This window comes from Grus americana, chromosome 6 (genome assembly GCF_028858705.1).
Source record: "Grus americana isolate bGruAme1 chromosome 6, bGruAme1.mat, whole genome shotgun sequence".
Lineage (NCBI taxonomy): Eukaryota > Metazoa > Chordata > Aves > Gruiformes > Gruidae > Grus > Grus americana.
The window spans coordinates 2,223,701-2,248,422 of record NC_072857.1 but is presented as its reverse complement, the minus strand read 5'-3'; the positions used below and the strand labels follow the sequence as shown (position 1 = coordinate 2,248,422).

General features: G+C 37.4%; 1 protein-coding gene across 29 annotated transcripts in view; it reads right to left on the bottom strand.

Moving 5' to 3' along the window:
• The window catches only part of NEB (nebulin), a 130,945-nt gene that overhangs the window by 105,829 nt on the left and 394 nt on the right, over window positions 1-24,722 (bottom strand). For all 29 annotated transcript variants that reach the window (XM_054829697.1, XM_054829698.1, XM_054829708.1 and 26 more), the window contains exons 2-27: window positions 24,181-24,285; window positions 23,572-23,637; window positions 19,014-19,058; window positions 16,162-16,365; window positions 15,111-15,218; window positions 13,989-14,093; window positions 13,576-13,680; window positions 13,367-13,471; window positions 12,971-13,075; window positions 11,080-11,184; window positions 10,777-10,884; window positions 9,898-10,014; window positions 9,120-9,221; window positions 8,930-9,037; window positions 8,731-8,835; window positions 7,931-8,029; window positions 7,362-7,466; window positions 7,156-7,263; window positions 6,226-6,537; window positions 5,894-6,100; window positions 5,143-5,247; window positions 4,704-4,811; window positions 3,569-3,880; window positions 2,172-2,378; window positions 1,831-1,935; window positions 694-801 (exon numbers count right to left, since the gene is read on the bottom strand). In XM_054829697.1, coding sequence (XP_054685672.1) covers window positions 694-801; window positions 1,831-1,935; window positions 2,172-2,378; window positions 3,569-3,880; window positions 4,704-4,811; window positions 5,143-5,247; window positions 5,894-6,100; window positions 6,226-6,537; window positions 7,156-7,263; window positions 7,362-7,466; window positions 7,931-8,029; window positions 8,731-8,835; window positions 8,930-9,037; window positions 9,120-9,221; window positions 9,898-10,014; window positions 10,777-10,884; window positions 11,080-11,184; window positions 12,971-13,075; window positions 13,367-13,471; window positions 13,576-13,680; window positions 13,989-14,093; window positions 15,111-15,218; window positions 16,162-16,365; window positions 19,014-19,058; window positions 23,572-23,604 — 3,231 coding nt within the window. In that variant the 5' untranslated portion in view covers window positions 23,605-23,637; window positions 24,181-24,285. The remainder of the gene's footprint in view (window positions 1-693; window positions 802-1,830; window positions 1,936-2,171; window positions 2,379-3,568; window positions 3,881-4,703; window positions 4,812-5,142; window positions 5,248-5,893; window positions 6,101-6,225; window positions 6,538-7,155; window positions 7,264-7,361; window positions 7,467-7,930; window positions 8,030-8,730; window positions 8,836-8,929; window positions 9,038-9,119; window positions 9,222-9,897; window positions 10,015-10,776; window positions 10,885-11,079; window positions 11,185-12,970; window positions 13,076-13,366; window positions 13,472-13,575; window positions 13,681-13,988; window positions 14,094-15,110; window positions 15,219-16,161; window positions 16,366-19,013; window positions 19,059-23,571; window positions 23,638-24,180; window positions 24,286-24,722) is intronic.

Here is a 24,722-nt window from a genome sequence, read left to right as displayed (position 1 = left end):
ATGCCTTCCCTCCCCATTGCCTCTGCCATAGATGTATTTTACTGCCATAGACTTCTAACTACCAGGAACATTCAGCTTTTAATTAAAAGACTAGCATAGTAATATATTATTGAAAAGACCAACTACCAAACAATTAGATATCCCAATATTCAGCTATATGAGGGTGGCACGTTTAAGTGGGGAATGGGAGTCATATGCAGCCTTTTGCTAAAGTTAATTGATTTATTTCTGTGTTCCAAATTTCCTTTCATAGCTTGTGTCAGACGGCACACCAAGCTTTACTGCTGCCAGTTGACGTAGCTGCCTGAAAACAGCCATATTTCTGTACAGCTCATGAATGCTAGACAAGTAGAAGTACAGGTCTCCAGCAATTTAGAATGCAGTATAGGTAAATTATAACAAAGGAACTTCCAAATAAGCTGGTGACTACTTGAAGCACATACAACAAACAGCCCCAGCTCACCAGCACTCACGCACAGTACAACGCATTTCCAAAGAAACAGGGGCTTTTGGAGGTTCGTGTAAACATCTGAATTCACTTGTTACTTCACAGTATTGTAAGAGTTTCAATTCTCAGAGTTAAGCATCTCTATACCATTATATGTATACAACGTATGCTCTGTAGCACAGTATGTTACAGAAAGCTGTAACGCAGTAGATGTGTGTATTCCACTCTATGTAAATTATACTTACATCACTAGCAATATTTCGAGAAGCTTTAGCAGCAATAATAGGAATGGCATCTGGTTTCAGATCATATCCTTTGGCAATGGTTTTCTTCCAGTCTGCTTTGTAGTTAGCCTGATAGGGAAGAAAGGTATGAGTTCACAATGTTACCGGTAGCAATTTTAACACAGTTGTTTAAGCCCATATTTTTATTATAGTTACAGGGAAAAAAATAATTCAGTTTAGTCTGTGCAATTGCAAGGAAAAATGTACAAAAACTACAGTTATATTATGATAAATAAATCTACTGCAAAGATAGAAGAGTCCTTCAAGACAATCACTTCAACTCATGTAGCTAAAACATTAACTCCGTAAGCATTTTTTGCAATTTTTACGTGGAACAACTCTATCAGTGGCATTTTTGCCCTTGCTTAAGCAAAACCCTTTCTCATTTGACTGAGCCTTCAGAAATTTTTTTCCTGCTAGCTTCAAAATCAGGCCTTGTGGTCTTAAGTGACTGAAGAAAGCAGTCTGGCTGATTGATTGTTAGCAATTAACATCTGGACAAACTATTTCACAGCTATTAAAGGAGATGTCAGCTTTTACCTAGTTCCTGGAGGCCTGATAATGCCACCAAAAACTTTAATATCACAAAGGCAATAAAACTGATACATCAGTGGAGATCTTTATGGTGTTGGATGGATGCAAGAAGTGATGGAAAGCAGGCAGACGAGTAGCTGAGTGGCAGACAAAGGCATTACTACCTTTCCACTGGATGAGTTAACTTCCTTTGAAAGCCTAGCAGCAGGAAGCAACATACAGACAACTTGTACTGCTTGCCTATGCAATGTGTTTTATATAACAGTAGATGACATAAGTCTCCAAAACTATAGGAATCTGAATAGTAAGTCATGCTGGTTTTCTCATTCAGTCTATCCAAATAGTCTGGCAATAAAGCGCTGAAATGTGTTGCTGCTCATGAGCACTCAGACAGTTTAAAAATTTGCTGAACAAGCACAAAAATCATTGACTTCTAGAAGTAAAAGTTTAGCTGAATTCAGAGCTTGGCCATTTCTATATTCAATATCACAGCATGAATAAATAAAAGTTATTTTTTCTATTAAATAAATATATTCTTGAACAAACTATTGGTTATATGCTCACATCACTCAAATTGAAGGCATTGACTCTGGCTTGAATAAACTGAGGAACATCAGGATCCAGGGTGTATTTGTGTTTTACTTTTTCACCTTCTTGCTTATATGCTACCTGCAAGGAAAAATACACAAATACTGGTTGACAAGTTCCAGGTAGGTAATATTAGTGTTAACAAATAGAGACAATGCAACAATGCATAATTGTTACCAACAAATTGCAGTTTTACTATTTTCACAGTTTTTAAAATTTAAGGGTTTTTAAATGGAATATCAGACAGTAACATACGAATCATAAATATGGTAAAAAATCAAATCACTATATTGCATTAATAATGAAAAATTTCTTACATCACTCAGTTGCTTGGTGTTGTGCTGAGCTAAAACCATTGGTATTGAATCTGGTATACTTGTAAATTTGATGGTGTCTGGGTGCTGACGGTATTTCTTTTCATTTAAGGCATCTCCAGCCTTTTTAGCTTTTTCAACATCCAGAGAACCAAGAGGACTCCATCCAATACCCTTGAACCAGCTGTTATACTCTTGTTTGTACGCATTCTGAAGGAGAGAAAGCCAACATGGACCAAGATTTTCCCACAGAACCGCAATAATTCTGTTTAAAACAATAATCACAGTCTAGCTAGTGTGATCTAGCAGGAAATCTTGAAGGGAACAACATATATTTTTTATGCTTCTCTGCAATTTCATAAGGAAGAAAATGAGCTATTGTATTTTTGATTCATGATTCATTTCTTATAAACTGTAACATCCCTTCAATATTTACTAACTTTTCTTTTACCCATATGAAAATTTCATCAACCTTCAATTCTTAATAACTTCTAAACTACCACATTGTGACTGTTTAACATGGTTTAATTTGTTCTGTGTTTCAGCAGACTCTATGAGACTTGCCTTTATACAAAGGTCCACAGAGCAGAGGCTCAATTTTTCGTTTTTTTTCCCTATAGTTCCTCCTACAGTAAAATATGCAGAATTCACAGACTGCAAGTGAAAAATTGATCCTGGCTACAAAATATACAGAAGGTTATCCCAGATAAACATTCAGACAGGGTTAATGCACAGTCTGAATGCAAGGATATTGGGGACACTCTTTTTTAAGACCCTTCAGTGTTCTAACTCTGTGGTCGTCCACAGGGATCCATAAAGAGTCAAATTCCACGGTATACAAAGAGGTGCAGAGTGGAACCATGTATGCCCAGCCAACTGTTTGAAACTGTATCTGCAGGAAGGACCTGGAAGGTCCTAGGAGAGATCTTCCATGCTAGAGATCTCCAGAATGTATTTCTAATAATATCAATATTTTTGTCGACTCCTTCATCCTAAGTAGTTAATAACAGTCTAACTACACTATCATATCTATCTCATGTGAAGACAAAGCAAGGCAACTTAAAAGAAGTCTTAAAGAATAAAACAAAATTATGTTAGTTGCAAAATAAAGTTTTTTAAGGAAATGTGAAAAAAAAAGTTCACTTGAATTCAGTATTCCAGAAGTCTGCTCTCCACTGATATGCCAACATCAAAAGCCTGTTGAGTAGAACTCACCTGGAATTTGGCATTTCTAAATGCCACCACCAGCTGATAAAACCTCTAACGATCTTCCCCAGGACATAAGAAAAACAGACTATTCCCATACAGTAATGGCAATTTTCATTGAAAATAAACCCGTATTTCATTTTTCACAGTGTGCAGGAAAACATCCATGAAATTGCAATCATTGAAATACTTACATCACTCTGAATTTGCATCATGTTCTTTGCAAGCTCAACATCCATGGCATCTGGCAGGTAAGTGTAGTGATGGATCAGATTTTTGTAGTGGGCATTAGAAGCCACATCCTGAGACTGTTTAGCAGCCTGGATACTGTACATGTCAGGAGGTGTATGATAGTTAGTCTTGGTCTTCTCATAGTCTTTCTTGTACTCACGCTCAGACTGAATCTTTGCTACATTCATGTAGTGGACAAGCTTAGGGTCATCTTGCAGGCTTCTGAAACCAACCTGTCTTCCTTTAGCCTTTTCATATGCTTCTTTATATTTATACTAGAAACAGAGGAAAGAGATCAAATGTACTGTGGCATGGCTATTGATGTCCACACTAATGGTAAAGAAAAGAAAAGCTCTCATAACTTTCATTGGAAAAAGAAGCTGGAAGCAGTTCAGAAAGATAAACTCTCTTAAATGGCATGCCCAGTGACTGTACCTACATTAAGTTTTCTTGCTCCACAATCTAAGCCTGTACACAACAGGTTACACACACCACAATAAGATTTATCAACATTAGCCTTTCTTGTAAGGAAGGGAAAACATTTCCTAAACATTCTTATGTGGAAAGTATACGAAAAATATCACAATAATTGAGACAATCCTTCTCAGTCATTTCAAAGCAATAGCAAACAAATGGAGTATGACTGGACAGCTTTTTCTAGTTATATGAAACCACTGAAACATATCCCACTTTATACAATTTGCACTATAAGACCTTCTGAAACGTGTATAAACCATAGTCCACTGTATTATCAAAAGCACCCTTAGCAGATATTGTTTCACGGTCTGTAAATAAGTGCTAATGCAGTGTATTTTCTGAAATTTGTCACAGAATGGTTGCAAGAACTACTGAATTCATTTCTTCTGTGAAAAGTGGCTTAAGAAACACAGTGCAATAGCATTTGCCTATCTAAAGCAAACAAGATGATCATAAATTAAGTTCCACACAAACTAAGCCTTTGGGAAAGACTAAGAATCTCTTTCTCATAATACAGACCCTAGTGAGACTTGTGCAACATAGGAGATCTACCACATGGCCTGCAATGGACAACTTTTTTACTAAATGCGCAAGAAAAGTATACCTGGAATAGATACTTACATCACTAGCAATGTCTCTTGAAGCCTTGGCTAAAGTAATTGGAATAGCATCAAGTGACACATTGTTCCCTTTTGCTATTAGATCATGGTAGCCTTGTTTATAATATGCCTGAAAAAGAAAATCCATATTATTCCAGAGAACTTAGTCATCACATGAACTAGTCAAAGCTACTCCTAAGCTACTCCAGCCAATTCTTTAGAAGCAGATGCAGTAGGGATCATATACAACTATCAGTCTTCATTTATAAGAACAGATTTATCTATTAATTTAATTAATTAAATTAATACATGATTAAATGGATCTGGTTGGAAAGTCAAATGACACCAAGAATGAAAAATTACAGTAATACAGTGAAAGGAATCTGCAATATGAGTGTATCTGTAACATATTACTCAAAAAATCATTAACAATGTGTAAAACGTTTTAAAAATTCACTTACATCACTGACGTTAGCTGCATTGTATCTAGCTTGGATAAACTGTGGGACATCTGGGGTAAGAGTATATTTATGTTTAACTTCCTCTCCAGAAGATCTGTACAGTTTCTGTAAAATATATGATACAGAAATAAATCCTTCTTTCCTTGTATAGCTAGCCCCAGCTCACTGTGAATTAACCAAGGGTTTATGTTTGATTTTGCAATAAACGTACATTGCCACCTATCTCATAAGATCAGGGCTGCACTTTTCATACAGAATTGTTGATCTTATTGATAGACGGAACACACCCTAAAGCTCTCTGCAGTCTTTACTCAGTAAAATTCAGCCCTTTAATGGACGTAAAAAAACGTTTCTGAAAGAGTGGGATAATAAGGGATGGTAGGAGACTCTAACATAAAACAAAGCTTGCTGGTTTATAATGATGTTGGCTGTGATTCATCAAGTGTTCTGTAATTCATTCATTATTGTAGGTGGTAAAACATCACTAAACAACTTGAAAATTTCACATTTCTTAAATCAAATGTATTTCAAATATACTTAAAATATAAATGGACAGAATCAGCTGATGTGAACTGGAAGAGCTGTATGATTTCAATAGAGATTTCTCAGGCAAAATCAAAGCACAAAACAACGACAACACAGAGAAACACTTTCAGGCTAATAGTACTTTAACAAATTTTAAAGACAATGCTCAACTCTTCAGTAGATACATTTCTACTTTACTATAGCACCCATTTCCTTCTCTACTTACATCATTGAGTTGAACTGAATTCTGTTTGGCTTGGACCATTACCGGAGAGTCCACCACACTTGTAAATTTAATGGTGTCCGGATGCTGACGATATTTCTTTTCATTCAAGGCATCTCCAGCTTTTTTAGCTTTTTCTACATCTAGCGAGCCAATGGGGATCCAACCAATGCCTTTCATCCAGTTGTTATAATCTGCTTTGTATGCATTCTAATAAAGGAGTGAAAACAGTATTTTAAAAGTTAGAAAAAGCAATTCAGGGACCTCTCCTGAGTCTTCACAGTTTTTGCTTGAGGCATCTTAAAAAAATTCTGTTCACATGAGGTTTTACTTACATCACTCTGAATCTCCATCATATTTTTGGTCAGCTCCACATTCATTGCATCTGGTAAGTATGTATAGTGGTGGAGGAGGTTCTTGTAATTAGTATTGCTGGCAATCTCTTGAGCCTTCTTGGCACCAACAACATTGACCATATCCAGTGGAATGTTGTACTTAGTTTTTGTTTTCTCATAATCTTTCTTGTACTCTCGCTCAGACTGCATCTTGGCTACCTTCATATAATGAACGAGTTTGGGATCATCTTGGAGGCTCTTGAAGCCAACAAGTTTACCCTTGGCAAGTTCATAGCCTTTTTTATAGTTAACCTGTTAGAATATAATAGAACATGGAAAATATAATCTTAAGTGTATTAACTTAGCAGTAAGTAAATTAAAAGCAAAGGTTATCCCTCACATTTAAGTCATTGACCATACATCTTAATAAAACCAGACGTGTATCTCTTTACAATTCACTGCTACACAAATCAGTTAGTTTAGAGGGATAGGAGTCTTAAAATACTAAGGGACTTTCGCGAGGCCATCCCCAAGAATCTACCCAAAACCCAGTGATGTCCTAGAGCCTTTCATCTCATTTATGATCAGGCATATAATTAAAAAGACAAAGAGAATTCAGGGGTCCATTGCTCATGGAGCTGTCACTACTGACATTCTCCTCATGATTTTCCTTAACCGTACTGGAGCACAAGTGCCTATTTATTCACAGAGAGTTACATAATGAAACAGCCTTTTCTAAATGTAATTATACAAATACATCAGTGAAGCAATGAAACACCAATAAAGATATAATGGTGTTAAATATGTCCAGTAACATGCTCAAAAAAGGCAATAAAGAAGTTATGCTTCAGATATCCTTAATGAACATAATTACAAACATTAAGTAAACTCCTTTGACTTAAACAGTTCCTTTAGGAAGGATGTACTTACATCACTGGCAGCCTGCCTAGCAGCCTTGGCAGCTCGAATAGGTATAGCATCACTTTTTAGATCATATCCCCTTGATTTTAATTCTTCCAATCCTGTTTTGTAATAGTTCTAGAAAAAAAAGGTGAATTTTGAATGAACGGTTTCTAGCTAACAGAAATTTCATATTGTAAGTTGAATCAAGAGCTCTGGATTCAAAATATACTCACATCACTGATATTGTAGGCATTAACTTTAGCCTGTATAAACTGGGGCACATCTGGAGGGAGGTGGTACTTGTGAATAATTTCTTCACCTTTGGATCGATACATTATCTGCAAAGAGAAATGAAGAAAGAAATCTAGCAGCCCAATGTTTATACATTGCAAATGCTCATAATGCTGAGTGACACAACTTAAAGATCTCATGTTACCTCACTCACAGAGATGAAATCCTAGTCCTTGCCAAATGAATGGTATAAACCCCACTGACTTAATTGGTGTGAAGAATACATTAAAAATGATGGTCATAAACAAAATTATGAACAGACACACTAAAACTTGACATGAACAGCCACTTGAAAAACTGAAAAAACCTGGTTTCCAGGTGATCTTCCACTGGAACAGAACTGTGAATACACACAAATGTTTTTTGTGCTTGTGCGCGTGTATATGCACACACATTCACCTACACATTCATTTTAGGAGTTGTCTGAAAACTGGATGATAACATGAAGGTGGCCACAGTGCAGAAATTGATAATGTCAGATTGTAGTAACATGTTTTCTAAGTTCACTTACATCACTCAGCTGTTTGCTATTGATCTCAGCTTGCTTCTGTACTGGAGAGTCAGCCACTTGAGTAAATTTGGTTTGATCAGGATGCTTTTTGTAGGTGTGCTGAAGGAAAATAATAAATATATTTGCAGAAAATGTATATAAGCGAAAGTATTTTACAATATGTAGCAATGTAGCATTACTTGGGATAGTTAGCAGTTACAGCGTGCATACCGATAAGCACTGTCATGCACAATGGGTTCTTGTTACTTTTTAAAATAATCAGAGACCAAATACATTTTTAAAAGTACTTTTAAAGTATTAATGTAAAATATTTCCAATAGGTATATAAATATAATGTATAGTATATATATAGTATACTTTATATTATACACATTATAGTATATTCATTTTAATATATTATATACAAATATATATTTAAAGTATTTTCCAAGTAGTGATAAAGTAAATAAAATTAGTATTAATACAGTAACTAAAGTACTTTTAAAATATTAATGTAAAAATACGTTGACTTAAGTAAGTAAATGCTTGAGGTTCATTCTTCATTTTGGTACTATTCCTCTCATTTTACGTTTTTACTTGTTAAAAAAAAAAAAGATTGTGCTATATCTGTCTTGATCACTAGATGTCACAAAAGGCTCTAAAATACAGATGAATATGGTTTTTAAAATTCACATATGCTAATAAGGCCAAATTTAAAATCATCGAAGTTAACAGGAATCAGTGTAAATTTCTACATGCCTCAGAAGCAGATACTCTGTGTGTAATTAGCTACTTGATAACCACTACTGTCCTGTACTTACATCTTTACACTGCTCTAACTTCTTAATAGCTTCGTACTCTTGAGTGATGGTCTGAGGGAAGTAGCATTTTGTCTTTTCCTCCTCATAATCTGCTTTGTAATTTTTCTAGGAATAAATTCAACATTCAGTAGGAAACCATAATTGAGCTTTCTCTGAAATTAAAGTATGATGGTGAAAACAGAATGATTGCCACACTTACATCACTCTTCATAGCTTCAACTTTCATGCAGTGTGTATGATGTGGGTCCTCAAAGCTGCCCAAATAGTGTCCTAAAATATTCTTTTGATATGCATCCTTATATTTTACCTGGAAAAATAATCACGAGTTGAAAAACAAAAGTAATCAAGACTGTCAGTACTGAGTGACATAACATAAATCAAATACATACATCGCTAAAATTCTTCAGAACAGTATCAGTCTGGAACTTCGGTGTGTCACAGTAATTCATGCTGGTTCCTTTTGATTGTTCATAGGCTTCTTTGTATAATTTCTGCAAAAGAATACAATGTCAGATAATGCAGTAGATTTCACTGCAACTCACTCACAACACATTAAAAATGACAAGAGTAAAACTGTGAAATGATTGCAAAGAAAAGCTTTCCCAGAAGACTGAAAAACAGATGGCACTTTTTTCCCATTGATTTTTAAAAAAACCTTTTTTTAGTGACTCTCAGGTTTGTAAGGGAAGACAGAAAGGTCTGACTAATGTTTTTTCAACTTCTGACACTGAGAAATATGCAATCTCTTTCCATGCAGATGAAAACAGCAAGAAGAGAGAAATCAAGAAAGCATTATAGTGAGAAACCAGAACACAACATATGTGAATATGCAAAAGTACCACATCTTCTATCATTATAGGCATCAGCTGAAGTTCCTTAAAACACTAAGGGAAGGACTGTCATCTTACGATCCATTTTCCACAGGGACCTAAATGAAGTGTACAGTAATTAGCTATCCTGATACAATGCCACAGCTATTGTTACACTCCGCTATGGAGAAATGACTCCTTATCTATACTGTTCTGGTTGGTGGTATCTCATTAGAAATATCAATCTATAAAACTAAAAATACTAAGAGATCCCAAGGAGAAGCCTTGTGTAGAAATAATAAGTTTGGTTTGTTGCATATGACTGAAAATCATCCAGCTGTACTTTGATAATACTTACATCACTCAGCACATTTCCTGCAGCTTTTAATTGCCTCAGCAATGGGTTCTCTGTAGCAGGAAGCACATTATAATCTGCAATAGCTTTGTTCTTTTCATAGTCTGCTCTGTATTTTACCTTTAAAAAATAAAAATAAATCAGTATTAAAATCAGTATTAAAAGCCAAATGCTCACTAACCTATATTATCTTGAACTTTTCAGGAGAATTTCCCCTGGTTTTTAACTTATGATTCATGACGGCAAAGGACCATGAAAGGCACTCAGATCACAGGAGTCCATCGATGCCGAGATGGGAGGCAGGTCAGAAGATAAGTGAGAGCTATTTAGTAGATGTCTCCACCTCTAAGCTCCTCTCCAAATGTTGTAATTTTTCAAATATTAGTTGACATCTCAGAATAGTCACATTCTTACAATTAAGGACATAAGATTGTCTTCGCTGATGCATATACTATTGCAGAAAATGCAGAAGGCAAACAAATTCTGTATTTTGAACAAAAGATGGGCCAGCACAACACAACTGAGATACACTGAGCAAGGATGAATAAATATGAAAATACCGAGCCAAATTCAGCTAGCTTAAGTTGGTCTCAGTTAACAGTATTGATTTGTTCCAACAAAAAATCAGGCACATAACATAATCGGAACAAACAATGAAGCAAATTCTATTTCACTGAAAGAAAATTCTACTTCATGGGTACTATTGTGGAAGATCATAAGCATGGCTAGGAGTTGTTACAAGCTTCCTAGTGGAATGCACACAAGAATATATCTTTTGCATATAAAAAATATTTTTGATGCTTGACAAAACAGTTTTAGCACAAACTGGCCTGACTTCAGAACTGTGCTCAAGCTAAACAAATGGGAGCACGCATAACGTACCTTACTGACGTTATTGGAAACTCGCTTATTAGCTTCATATTCTGGAGTTTCAGTCTGCATAAAGTAGATTTGGTCTTTAATGTTTTCAAAGTCTTCCTGGTATTTTCTCTGTTAGGAAGACAGACAAACAGACAACAATGTATCATAAGCACTTAGATTATAAAGCAGCCATCCACCAAATAGCTTGTTTAGGAAAAGAGAAATAACACAAATGAAGCAGGCAAAATTTATCCATATTTTCCATGTTAACATAAACAGAGGATAAAACTGTTCATTTGGAGATTTTCTGAAGAATTCACTTACCGTACTTATATTTTCTGCATTCATTTTCGCAACTGCGACATCATAGCATGGAGTTTGACTCCACTTGCCTTTGATCTTGTTTTTATAGTCCTCGTGGTAAATAATCTGTAATGAAATTGAAAAATAAAATTTAATCCCCAAGATACAGCTCAATTTTCACTCAACAGATTAAAAGTCTTCTTTTTACAGTTGCTTCACGTTTCACATCTGCCTTATAACCACTTTATCAGTTATTGTCAAAAACAATTTAAATACGATACGGCCTTAGCACTTCAGTAGTCAGTTTTTCTCTTAGTACCTTCCCTGACTGAAAAAAAAGGATAAATAGGTGAACTAAGTCCTACTAGAAGATAGTTATTAATAAGAAATTCTCTTTATGACACATCACTAACATATTCCTTTAGTTCTGTTTTCTCACTGGTCACATAATATTGGGACATAATATTGCCCTTTGGTTAAGCCAGAATTTATTGTTATTGCTGCTGAAACCCATTATAAGCAAACTCTTTTAACATATGGATTGCCCGGTATACATGATTTCTATTAGACTATATTCAAACACATGGAAATCAAGTATAAAGTTCCTGTCTGCCTAATAATGAAACATCTTCCCAAGTTTTGACTCAGTGTTCCAAATGCATTTTCAGCCACAGTTGCATTGCTTATCACAAAAAATACAACTTCTCCAATGCCTTTTTAATTGTTACCACATTGATAAAGAACATATATGCCAAAAAGAACCTTAAAAATATCTATATTTTATTGCTTTGGAGATACCTATATAGCTTACTATTTTATTCATTTCAAAGAATTATGATACTGATCTTGCTTTTTCCATGTCTAAAATTTTTCTTGATGACAATTTAGCTTTTAAGCTATGGAAGAATAAGATTAAGGACATTTTCTCTAAATGAAATACTACCTTCTTTCACCTCCCAAATGGGTTCATTGCAATATTTTCTTACTGGTTTTGCAATCATAAGTGAATACAATAACTCTCTAACCTTAAGCAGCAGATAATTTTCAATACACAGCAATAAAATCATGCATGTCCTCTTCGTAATAGCTAAATTTTGAACTGAGTTAGAATCCTACTTCCATCTTGCAAGATTATGTAACTTAGTTCCAGTCTCTTCAGAAAAAGTTGGTCTTCCTGTATTTCACCTCTCCTGCATTCCTTAACTGTGTTTTATTCTAAGTATACCTAAAATTCATTGACAACGACTGGTGCCAGAGTATTTGTTAATCATGCCACACAGTTACGGAATTTAATGTTGAATATTACTTGTTAATTTGGTGTATGAATCAGGAAACAGTAATCTAAGTTCCAGAGCCATTTCCACTGATTGGCATCCATGAACTTAAGAATGCTTGAGATATGCACGTGTACAACAGTTTGACACGAAACGAGCATTTAGAATGTATTCTGTGCAGTTGACCTAGCCAACTTTTCAGCAAAATGGGGTTATTCCTTGAAAGCAATAACTCACTCCAAAACCAGATATATATTTACATGTTATTTTTTAACTTTAAGAGAACAGCAAAATGGATGTTGTTTACTATTTTCTCCTGTAAACACAGAAAGTGTAAAGCAGGAGACAAATAAAAGAGGGAGAATAGGAAGCAATGTGTGCATGGTAGAAGCAGAAACGTTTTGTGAAAATGAAATTCAGTGACAAGAATAAAATTTCGCCTTTCACCTGAGACTGGACACTATTTTCTCTGAGACACCTGAGGAAGGAAGGAACTGACCTTGGCCACTGAAAATCAAAGGGGTCTTCATATGAGCTCTGGTCTTTTCTTTTGCCTTCCCTTTCTTTAGGTACCTTTTTGCCTCTCTAACTCCAAAAGTGAGGTTTCTACAGAAAGAAGAGCACTGCTTTCTACTCACATCACTTAGCTGCCTTGTTACTTTCTTGGCTTGTTCCACGTCAGGTGGATCTGGCAGAGAAGTATATTTAGATTTTCGTTCATCATGCCCTTTTTTGTAGACAATCTGAAGATATGAAAGAAGTAAACATTTACAGTAACTATCAACTTAAGCATCAGAACATTTACTCTTAACTCTAATACCACCATTAACAAAAGTCATTCTGTCCACAGCTACTGCAGCATAAACTCTTTCAATCAATGTATTCTGGAGGACTACTAAGAAGTCTCTTGATAAGAGACTTTATTTTCTGCTCCATTATAAAGTTTTTATATCTAGTCAAAGTCCACCATGAAGTCTACCGAGTTACACTGTAACAGTGACCCAACTGTCAATCAATCAGGCTCTGATACTCACATCACTCAGAGCCTTTTGAGCCTGTGCCACCCTTCTGAGCTCTGGACTGTCATTGTACGGATAGAATAACGTTTTGTCTCCTTCCCAGTCTTCAGTATAGAGTTTCTAAAAAACAGAAAAATGCCAGAATACTCATTATGAATTAATCTCTGACTTGGAAAGCTTCTTGCACTTCAGCTGCCTAGATCTGTGATTTTTTTTTTTCTTACCTTACTGAACATTGCTGTGTTTTTTATTGCATTCACAAGCTCTGGAGCATCAGGGGGAAGCAGGTACTTGTCCTTATTCTCCTCCCAGTTCTGTTTATATAATACCTGGAAAGAAAGATCAGTATGTTGGTTATGCCATCATTAGAAAAATATTTACTTTTCTGAATAAACTACATGCTCTAAAGATTTTCTCAAAGTGAAGTCTCAAAACAGTGACATTTGAAGACATCAACTGGAAACATTTAAGATGATATTTATGCTTGTCTTATCAACTTCTCTGCTATCTATCTCTGTGCTTCTAAACTGTTCTATAAACATTGCTTTAGTGCCCTGAGCTCAAAACTTTATTCATATCAGTAACCGTATGATCCACTAATGTTTACAACCCTTCCAGAAAGTCAGAACTCGCTCACCTTGCTCACTTGCTGTGACACCTTCTTTGCGTGTTCTATATCTTTGGCCTTTTCATCAACATGGCAAATAGTTCTAGCAATTTCACCAGCCATGCGGTATTTAACCTAGATCAAGGCACAACAAAACTCATTTGTTCTTAAAGCAAAAACTGTCAGTTTTTTTAAAAAAGCAGAATATCGTCATTTTGACACTTACTACTGCAAACACGTAAAATCTGAATTCAATAGAGCATTTAGGACTAGCTGTTCCTTAGAAATGAAGCTTATGGAAACAAACAGATTTTGTGAATTAACTGAGAAAGAAATGCAGCTTTGAGACAGTTTCAAGAGCTGTGAATCCAAGTTAGAAGTAGTGCCCTTCAGTAATCAGAGTAAAAGTACTTCCACTCTGTATAATGAGATAGAGAGATCCACATGCTATGCAGTATATCTCAATTTCACAGTCTGTTACCATGTAAACACTAACTGTCATGCCAGTAACAATATAGCCACATGACCATGGCAAACCAGCAGCTTGGGCACAAAATCATGCTAATGCGGTTATACCACTCCCAGCCTGACAGCAGGCTCAGTCAGCATTAGCGCATGGATTGCTGCATCACGTTCCTCAATATATCCTAAGTCAGGAGTGGAGTAGAATTCAATGCACACTCTTCTCCTGAACACTGGTTAGGTTAGGTGACTACCCTCTCAGCTTTAGCGGTTCCCATTCCTAGGGACTCAACCCTACCTATTTACTGTACAAAGAATTAAGAAGCCTTTGTAGGTGGATTTCAGTTTCCCAAACTGTGAGGTGTACTGTTGAAAGGTAGACTAGAGCTGTTTCAAAGTAAGAGAGGATGAGGTAGCTTCCAGAACTAGAGGCACTGCATCAGTGGGGCAATTGCACTTGGGCTTGCTTTCAAAGACAGATCACTAAGAGTGGGATTCACACAGAGGGGACAACACATCTCGGAAAATCCCATAGTAAATGACAAGATGTACAGAAGTTCCTTTTGCAACAGTTGGAGAACCTAAGCAAAATCAAAAATCTATTACTTCTTATCTAACATTTAAAATTGTGACTTCATTTGCTTCTTTACCACTCAATGAATATTTTTTCTTACGACAATTGTTACCTACCTCACTGAGCTGGTCTTGCACTTTCTTGATTCTCCGAATTTCTGGGGTATCAATTGTGGAAGCATATGGCTTTCCTTTTTCTTTTCTAAATTTTTCTTTGTACTTGTTCTGAAAGAAAATGATGACAAATATGATCAAGACATATCCTGAAGTTCTGGCAGAAATGTATGTAGCAATTATTGATTTATTTATCTTGTTAGTATCGGAATTTGGGGCAGATTCTTCAATAATACAAACTAGTATTACTCAATTACATTTGCAGAGTTATGCTTATTTTACCCAACTGACTTTCTTCCATCTGATCCAATAGAAAAAATCCATTTCTAACTTTAGCCTGGTTTAGATCACCTCTAACTGATTGTATTCTCCTTAGGAGCTTAGTATTGATAAATGTACAGTTATGTGTTTCAGTGACCAAAGATAAGGAAAATATGTGGATGAGGGTAGCAGTCCTAGACCTATGATCTCACATAATCCTTTAACAGTGAACACGGGTAGGTAATATACATTAAAATTTAGGAAAAGAGATCCGATACCATCTACATCTGAGCAGAGTAGTTGTTTTTGACTTTTCGCATCATACAGTATTGGTCTAGTGGACTCTGGTATCCCCTACCAGGAATTTAAGTTGGTGCTTGTTCCTCTATACTGTGCACAAGGATTTTTCTTGAATATATATAGAGGGGCAGAGAAATACACTATTATAAAAAATATTGAGGTTTGCTATTCAATAGACATTAGTCCCCGTTACCTTCCTTCACTCGGATACCCAAGTCAGATAGTGCAGGAGTCCTATTACCTGACATCTCTGACAATCCTCAGCCATCTGCCTCAAGCCACTTTTTGTGCCTAATGATTACCTAACGCACTTGAGCAGGAAACGGGCAAGAGAGGGACTATTTCAAAGAAGGAAACTTCCTACTTCAGGCAAATAACACTAATACACATAATGAAATGAAGTACAGGAGACAAAGTAGTAGTGTGAAGGTTTGCAATAATATCTATTAAATACTGGTGTTCCTCAAGAAATAAAAGACATGGGACAATTTACCTCACTGAATAGGTCCTTCATTTTATTGCTGTGTTGCAGATATGGTGTCAAAAACTTAGATGGGTCCACTTTTGTCCGTATGATCTTCTTTCTGACTGGAGGTGCTGCATCCTCAACAGAAGGTTTTTCATGCTCAACAGTATAGGTGACAGTTTTGGGACCTGTGAAGTCTGTGCTAAAGGTCTCAGTAATCTCAGTGACCACCTGGGAACAAAGAAAAAAATAATTACTTGCTTTATAACTATAAATCATCATTTTATGAGATGCATTTTTCACGTCCCCTATCTAGTAAAGGGTGCTTAGTTCTTACCCAGGAACCACCTGCAAGACAGAAAATCAATGATGCTTTTCCTACTGTGATTGCGCAGTAATACAGATGTATAGGATACTATACACCACCCAATCAAAAAAAACCAAAAATAAACCCACAAGGAATTAATTGACTGGCTGATTTCTGTATCAAATTTGTGTAATTGTTCTCCAGAGGAACTGGCAGAGTGGGGGTCCTGCTGCCTCTGTTCTAGATGCATAACTTCCACTGGCATCAGGGGCGTTCTCAAGTGCGACCACCGGCTACTAAAACCAAAGCGTAGAAATGTTCTCAGTGCTGAAGTTGTGTGGAAGACACACGTCACACAGCCAGGGCTCGTAATGATGTCATTGAAAGGTGTGAAAGCAGGTCAAAGGTGCATAGAGTCATTCAAAAAGATTATCTTCTTCTTGCAAAAGGAAAGGAACAGACACAGCAGACAGACAAGACCAAGGCTTTGGGATCTTGTAGTAAGTACACGATGCACCAGCTGACTGAACAAATACCTAGAATCCACCTTTTCTACTAAACTACATTTTGTCATAGCCAGATCACAATCATGGCAAAGACATAGCTGAGATACTTACGTAATCAATTGGTCAAGCATCCATTGGAAACTAATTAATTAATTAAAATGGTTTACATACTTGTTTATCAACATATTCATGCTGTAAGCAATAACTTTAATACTAAGATTCTAATCAAGAGCATTTAAAAATTATTACAACTTTAAAATGTCAAAGCCCCCTGAATAAGTATATCAATTAGCTGTAAAAATAAGCCTTTAAAAGGGAATGCATGAAGCTCAGATTTCTGATAGCTATTTGCATGAGACAGACTAGAAAATGCACCAAGCATTAAACATGAAATTGATAAGTATAAAAAACTTAAATCACAAAAGGTTTGTTTATTATATGAACATGAATTGCATTTCACTAATGCTATCCCAAGATGTTGTTAGTTACTTCAGCACCGCCACAAGTTTCTCTCCTACAGCTCTTTTCAAATATACAAGTGTTCATCTAAGTTTTGGCACTGAAAGTACTGGAGAGTTTGAAACCTCTCTAGGCAAACACTGAGAACAGCACTGCCTGCTGTTAGTTTTATAACAAAACAATGAGTCTATGTGCTTTTATAGAAACTTGTAATACATTTCTAAAACTTGCAGAGGTTTGATTCTGGAAAGACAGCATTTTGTCAAAAAAAAAAAAGCTTTCATTTTCATATGATAACTCAGAGGATCATATGATGTGAATGCATTAGACTGTATTTACAGCTGATGGGAAAAGGTCTAATCACATTAGCTAGAAAGACATTCATACTCATATGCAATTCTTCATTCCACAATACTGTTTTCAAAAACTGACGCAAATCAGACAGAGAAATAATCAGTCATGGTATTGCTCCCTTTAAATCCAGTCTGGCTAGAGATTTTAGAACACCTGATGAATGCAGGGGATGAGTTAATCTTAAAATACTATGATGGCAGGCTTCTTTCAAAAGTGTAGTCCTAGATGACTTGCTCAAGCAGTATTAATCAAATCATCTTTTATTAAATTAAAAACATAGGAAGACTTTGGGAATAGATGCTTTGTTTGGAAGGAAACAGAGTCACAAAGTGAAACATTAAGCTTTTGTTTCCACATAAACCTATGCCATAAAGAATATTTCACTGTAACACAGCAGAGAGTTGGGTTATATCTGTATTATAAGCAGCATTTCAAATTATGCTAATAACTCCTTGGTGACTGAAGTATTTGTTACCAGTGACATGAAAAGTATCTGCAAACCACCACTTTTCAGTGAAACTGCACAAGGTGAAGGGAACAGAATTGATACATGTAAACTGGTTTCAGGCAGAATTTTTTTATATTTCTCTTCATAACAAGGTTAAGTACAATGCATGTATGTGCCTGTTGTTCGTATGCATATATCTAGTCACACTGACAGAGAATCATAGAATCATAGAATGGTTTGGGTTGGAAGGGACCTTAAAGATATCTAGTTCCAACCCCCCTGCCATGGGCAGGGACACCCTCCACCACACCACGTTGCCCAAAGCCCCATCCAACCTGGTCTTAAACACTGCCAGGGAGCCAGGGGCAGCCACAGCTTCTCTGGGCAACCTGTACCAGGGCCTCAGCACTCTAATTTCTTTCTAACAGCTAATCTAAATCGACCCTCCTTCAGTTTAAACCCATTACCCCTTGTCCTGTCACGACACTCCCTGATAAACAGTCCCTCACCAGCTTTCCTGTAGGCCTCCTTCAGATACTGGTAAGCCACAATTAGATCTCCCTGGAGCCTTCTTCCTCGATAATTCTGTTCATCCTTAACACTAATGATCAGATTTTGTCAATATGTTACCCAAGCAATTTTCCTGCCTGTGTTGTTATTAACGTAACCTGTTGCTTCATTTTGTCAGCTCCTGTGTGAACAGCTTCTGGGTAGGAGCAAATGGAATGCAAAAAGCCACTAATTTAGCATTATGCATTAATTATATGCATATGTACACCACACGCAATTTCACAGGGACCTTTACCTCATGTGGTTCACCCTCCTCAATAATTGTCTCTTCAATGTAGTACTATTAAAAAAAAAGAGAGAGAGAAAAAAGTCATTGTTAGGCCAGACCATACAGAAGAGCAAATTGTAGCTTCTATTAAGCCGTTTTAAAAACACACTTCCGGAGAAATAGGACTGTAGTTCATAGGTACCTATGTAGTCACATTTGCATGCTTGGTAACTCTGAATATCTGTTCATTTTGTATTAACGATTGGATTTTTTTCCGTACATTCCTCAATGAATCATCCTCCGAAGTAATTAATGATCACTATCTAATTTTACCCACAAGAGGGAAGACAATGATGACCACACTAAAAGAAGGAATCAGCATTCAAAAAACCAGGATTTTCCAAGTTTGGTAATACACTGAGAGGACTGTAGTAGGTTTCTCTCTCTAAGGCTGCCCTCAGGATTATTCCTACCTACAGATCCTTGAAAGACACCAATAATTACTGGCTGCCAGCTAGACTTTGTACTACTGATCACTATTTTGAGCTCAGCAGCCCAGTCAATTTTCCACCTACTTTATTGTCCCATCTCATCAATTTGGTGACAAGATGACTATGGGAGACTGTTTGAGAGGTCTTCCTAAAGTAGTCAAGGTATGCAACATTCACTGGTCTCATATACAACACTCACTGGTCTCCCCTTGTGCATAGCAGCAGTGAACTCATTATAAAAAGCAATGAGTTTGGTCAGCCATGATTTACCCTTGATAAATCAATGTTCATTGCTCCCCATGACCTTCATGTCTTTCATGTGTTTAGAAATAGCTCCTAAAAGGATTTGTTCCAAAGCCTTCCCAAAGACTGAAGTGAAGACACTTGACCAGTCTGTAGTTCCCTGGATCTTCTTTCTTGCCCTTCTTGAAGATGAGTATGACATCTGTCTTTTTCCAGTCTTCAGGAACATCCTTCCATCACTATGAGCTTTCAAAGATGATAGCAGCCTTGCAATGTCATCAGCCCATTCTCTCAGTACCCATGGATCCATCCACTCTGGTCCCATGGAACAACGTACATCCCAGTGGGTTAAGTCATCCCTAACACTGTCTTCCTCTGCTGTGGCTCCTACTTCACTCCCACGTCTCTGCTAGGAAGCTCAGAGATGTGGAAGCCTTATCAAAGCTGAAGCAAAAAAGGCTTTAAGTACCTTGGCATTTTGCCTGTTCCTTGTCACTAGCTTTCCTGCCCACTGAACTATGGTCCCACACTCTCTTAGCTTACCTTTTGCTGCTGATGGCACCTGCAGAAATCCTTCTTGCTGTTCGTCACTTCCCTTGCTGGCTTCAACTCCAGATGAACTTTGCCCATGCATGTAGGAATGGAGTTTATAATATCTTATGTCTTTATGTTCCTCCCAAGTGGCCAGCTCCTGCTTCCATCTTTGGTATACTTCTTTTTTGTGTGTTTGAGCTCAGTCAGGAGCTCCCTGTTCATCCATCTCAGTCTTGTGCTGTGTTTGACTTCTGTACATTGGACTGAACCATTCTTGTGCTCTGAGAAAATTCTTCTTGAGGATCACCCAGCTCCCCTGGGGCCCTTTGCCCTCCAGGGCTGTCTCCCCTGGGATCTTCCCAAGCAGGTCCTTGACTGGACTCAATCTGCTCTTCTGAAGTCTGGGATTGTAATTCTGTTTATCTTGCTCACTCCCCTCTGGATCTTCGACTCCACAGTCTCATGGTCACTGCAGCCACGGCTGCCCTTGACCTTTGCATCTTCCACCAGTTCTTTCTCATTTGTGAGTAGCATGTCCAGCAGAGCATCTCTCCTGCTTTGTTCATCAATCAACTGCATCAAGAAATTTATCTTCAATACTTTCCAGAAATCTCCTAGGTTACTTACGCCCAGCCATAGGCCCTTCCAGCAGATACTGGGGTGGTTAAAGCCATCCATAAGCGCAAGGGCTGTGCCTGTGAGGCTTTCTCCAGTTGCCTAAAGAGGTTGCCAGAGCACTATATCTACTCTGATGTGGCAGATCTGCAGGTGGGAGCACAAACCTTCCTCCTGTTGCCAGAAACCATGAGCTTCCTGTGTTCTCCATCCCGATGGGCCCCCTCCATCACCCATTTAACCAGGGTCTCCAACCGGCAATCCTTCCTTGCCACATTTGGCTCTGCCTCTTGCTTTTCATGAAGCTACTGTCAATGTCTTCTTCACCTTCCATGATGGTGCAAAGCCTGCTCACCTCTTCCTTCAGCAACCTGCACTGCAACTGAATGACCTGACCAGAACACATCTCCCACTTGAGAGGCAACTAGGGCTACGTCCCTTCCTGCAGCGCTTTGTGGGCTTCGCTCCCCCGCTGGCAGCTTGCCTTTCCCTACAGCGGCCGGGAGCCGAAGGCGCCAGAGGTAGCTCCCACCAGAGCCGCTCCGCCAACACAGTTCCCGCCGCTGCCGAGGCCATCTCTGAGGCGTCGCTCGGGGGAACGCAGCAAATGGCGGCCACGCAGCAACTGGCTGCCGCACGATGGCGCCCTCTCGCCAGGGCCTCACGGCCCCGAGGCTTCGCCCTCCCTCTCCCCTCGCTGCGTAATGAAGAAAAACGTTTAAAGGAGTTGCTCCATCCGCTGTAGTAAACAGCAGCTATTTTATTCAGAAAGTGCTTAACTTGCCACTGACTTCCAAAAAGGAGAAAATGTAAAATGCAGTTTTTATCTTCGAAAATCTTCTCAGCGATGATTTGCTCGGGGTCACATGCCAAAACAGTGGGAACAGAAAGCTCTTTGAATCAAGACCTAAACAAATTCTGATTAAAATTTAAACCCTTTTCCCAGAGTTGTTCCTCAAAGTGAGGTTCACATAACTAGCCCATACTTTTCAACCTGTCTCATATTCGGCTGTTTTGAGGCAATTTCTGCTCACTGGCCCTACACCAAGTTTGAACCATCTTCCACAAAGCCTCGAGTAACTCGGCAGCAAAGGTTTGTGTCATTCACTGTGGGTTTTGGCATGTCACAAATGGCTACAATGTCCAGTGCAGGCTAATAACTCCGGAGAAAGAAAAAATAGTATCTTAAAATCCTCAACGTTCTCTCAGCCACTCATTATTCAGCAATAATTTTCTACTCTTTTGGGAGATGTGTATCTGATAGAACTCTCATGGGTTTAAAATAAGTGATTCATATAGAAGTGGAATTCTAGTTAAGAAAACTCTGGAAAGGCTTAAGCTGCCTTAAAATTGTAGCAGATGCTATTGTTCCTGTTTTATTTAACTTCTCGCTATGAATATCTTGAGGGAAGCTACTAAAGCAGCACTATCTCAGTCCGTCCTAGGAATGTGTTTACAGGAAGGTGGTCATTGAAAATTAAAAACGAAGGATGAAACAGAGCTATGTAGACAAAAAGCCCAACATACCATAACTCCACCACCAAGAAATACACATTGACAGCAAATAAATATACATTTTGTTACAGAGAGCACATAATGCTTGGGAACCATAAAGGCAATTACAAGTAACATGGTAATAGGAAACTTGATGAAGGGCTGGCATCTTTATAACAAGGTGCTACAATGTCTTTAAAATGGACTTTATGAACGGTAATGCTTATTTTCTAAAACACATCTGACTAATTCAACTGGCAAACCATTTGACTTGACTTCATTCACTATTTGAAATGCATAAAGTCGGCAGTCAGAGCTCAATGCTGTCACACTGCCTGATACCAACAGCCCACTGAATATGGCGTGGAGATAATGAGTTGTGGGATGTCTACATTTGTACTGTCTTCTTTTCCTCAAACCAGCACTGAGCAATTTGTTATAATCACATATTTCATAACACATAGTTTCATTTCAGAATAGTATCAATGCAACAAATAAGACCACACTGTTCGTTAGCCTCGTATACTCTTTCAATAGCGAAGTTGTTATTTCAGTGACACTTGCTCATAATAGTAAGCTGTAGGTTCTCCAGTTCCTGGGATTTCTTTTAATCAAATTGCTGAGACTAAATAATTAGGCATATAAATATGAGTTTAAATGACCTATCAGCAAATTAATCCCTGATGCAACTCCACAGACATCTACAGGTTTCAGTCTAGCTCCATCTCTGCAGCTTCTAAGGCTCAATTAGTTAACAGTACCTTGGTGGCACAAAACTGCTGCATTTCTCCATTGCAGTGGGCACAGAGGTGAGGCTAGAAAGTGGCTTCCAAAGTCATCCTCTCTAGCATGGATTGGATGACAGAGGGCAAGCCAGGAAGGAAAAGAGATGGCCCACTGCATCTATAATTACACAGAAGAGTAACCACAAAACCTCGCGATGGGGGTGAGGGATGGTTACAATCCTTATTTAAACAGAGAAACTATGACAGGAACCAGAGAGATTTTGCCCCACTGCGCAACTATTTTTTTGTTTGTTTGTTTTTTACTAATTAAATCATTTAACAGATATCTATCCATACCCTAATCTTCAGAGGGCAAACAGCAAGCAAATATCTATGCTCATGAGCAACAACTCATTAAAGTGATTAATAGATTCATTCACAAGGCAGAAAACAAATATTTCTACTCTCTGAGTTTCTTCTTACCTCCACAACTTCCTCATATTCTTCTTCCTCCATTTTGAGGGTATTCTTCTGTCTCTCCCCCACTCACTGGTCACGCAACGAATGAAAGTGTGAATACACAGTATTAGCCCAAGACTGAAAGTGCTATGAAAAGCTACTAGTCAAGTTCATAAAGTGCCTGGGTCATGGTTAGTAACTAGTCAGATTATTACGACATTGTTGGCTAATCAATGAAGAAACTTGAACAACAGAGAGAACTAAAGTTGGGATCTGGCATTACTTTGTTTCTGACTGTTATGGGAAAGCATTGGATTAAATTTCAAACATATTGATATAAATTACAATTTTGGCCAAATATTTTATCCTAGTAGTTGTAACATCGTTACTGGAATTCAATGAAAATAAAAAATAAACAAAAAAATAGAGGAAGAGATTTCTTGAAGTATGATTTGATTATTTTCTTTACAACAAAATTATTTGAAGAACTTTTCTCTGTGAGTATTCTATACTGTTTCATTACATTATTCAAGCTCCTGTTTGAATGGGAAGTTTATCTGTATATTCTACTATATTCATTCACAAGTAAAAACGTAATGTAGAAAAAGATTGTAAATTTTTTTTTTAAGTGACCTTAGGTTAATGAGGCAATTTCTGTCTTCCCAGCATTAGCCTATACAGATGCTCTGGGGGTTTTTTTTCAGTTCTTGTGGCTTTTTTCTCTCTATTTCTTCAGACCTGGAAAATATGAAAAGCCATACAGTTGGCTGAATTACAAAGTACAGATTACTGTCAAAACCTTTAAAGGAATTAATTAACGCAATGATTTTGCTATGAGGCAAAGCTACAATTTTCCACCAGAGACTACAGCCCTGTTTCTAATGTTGGTAGGGGATGAGGCTTTGGAACAGCTGCTCCTGAGTCCAAAGATATTTGCCATGTAAGCTAATACTACCAAATGACGGGGTGGTTTTGTTTAGCTGGCTAAATTGCAATTCCTTCTGAGGCAAGTGAAGTCTAGTAATGCAGGTTAAATATAGGAACATAGAATACTGTCCCTTTTTAGTTCCAATGTGTTGAGAAAAATTACCAAAAAAAAAAAAATATATTTATATATCAATTTGTTAAGCCAGAATGTTAACTATGAAAATAAATTAAGAATAACTCAATTAATA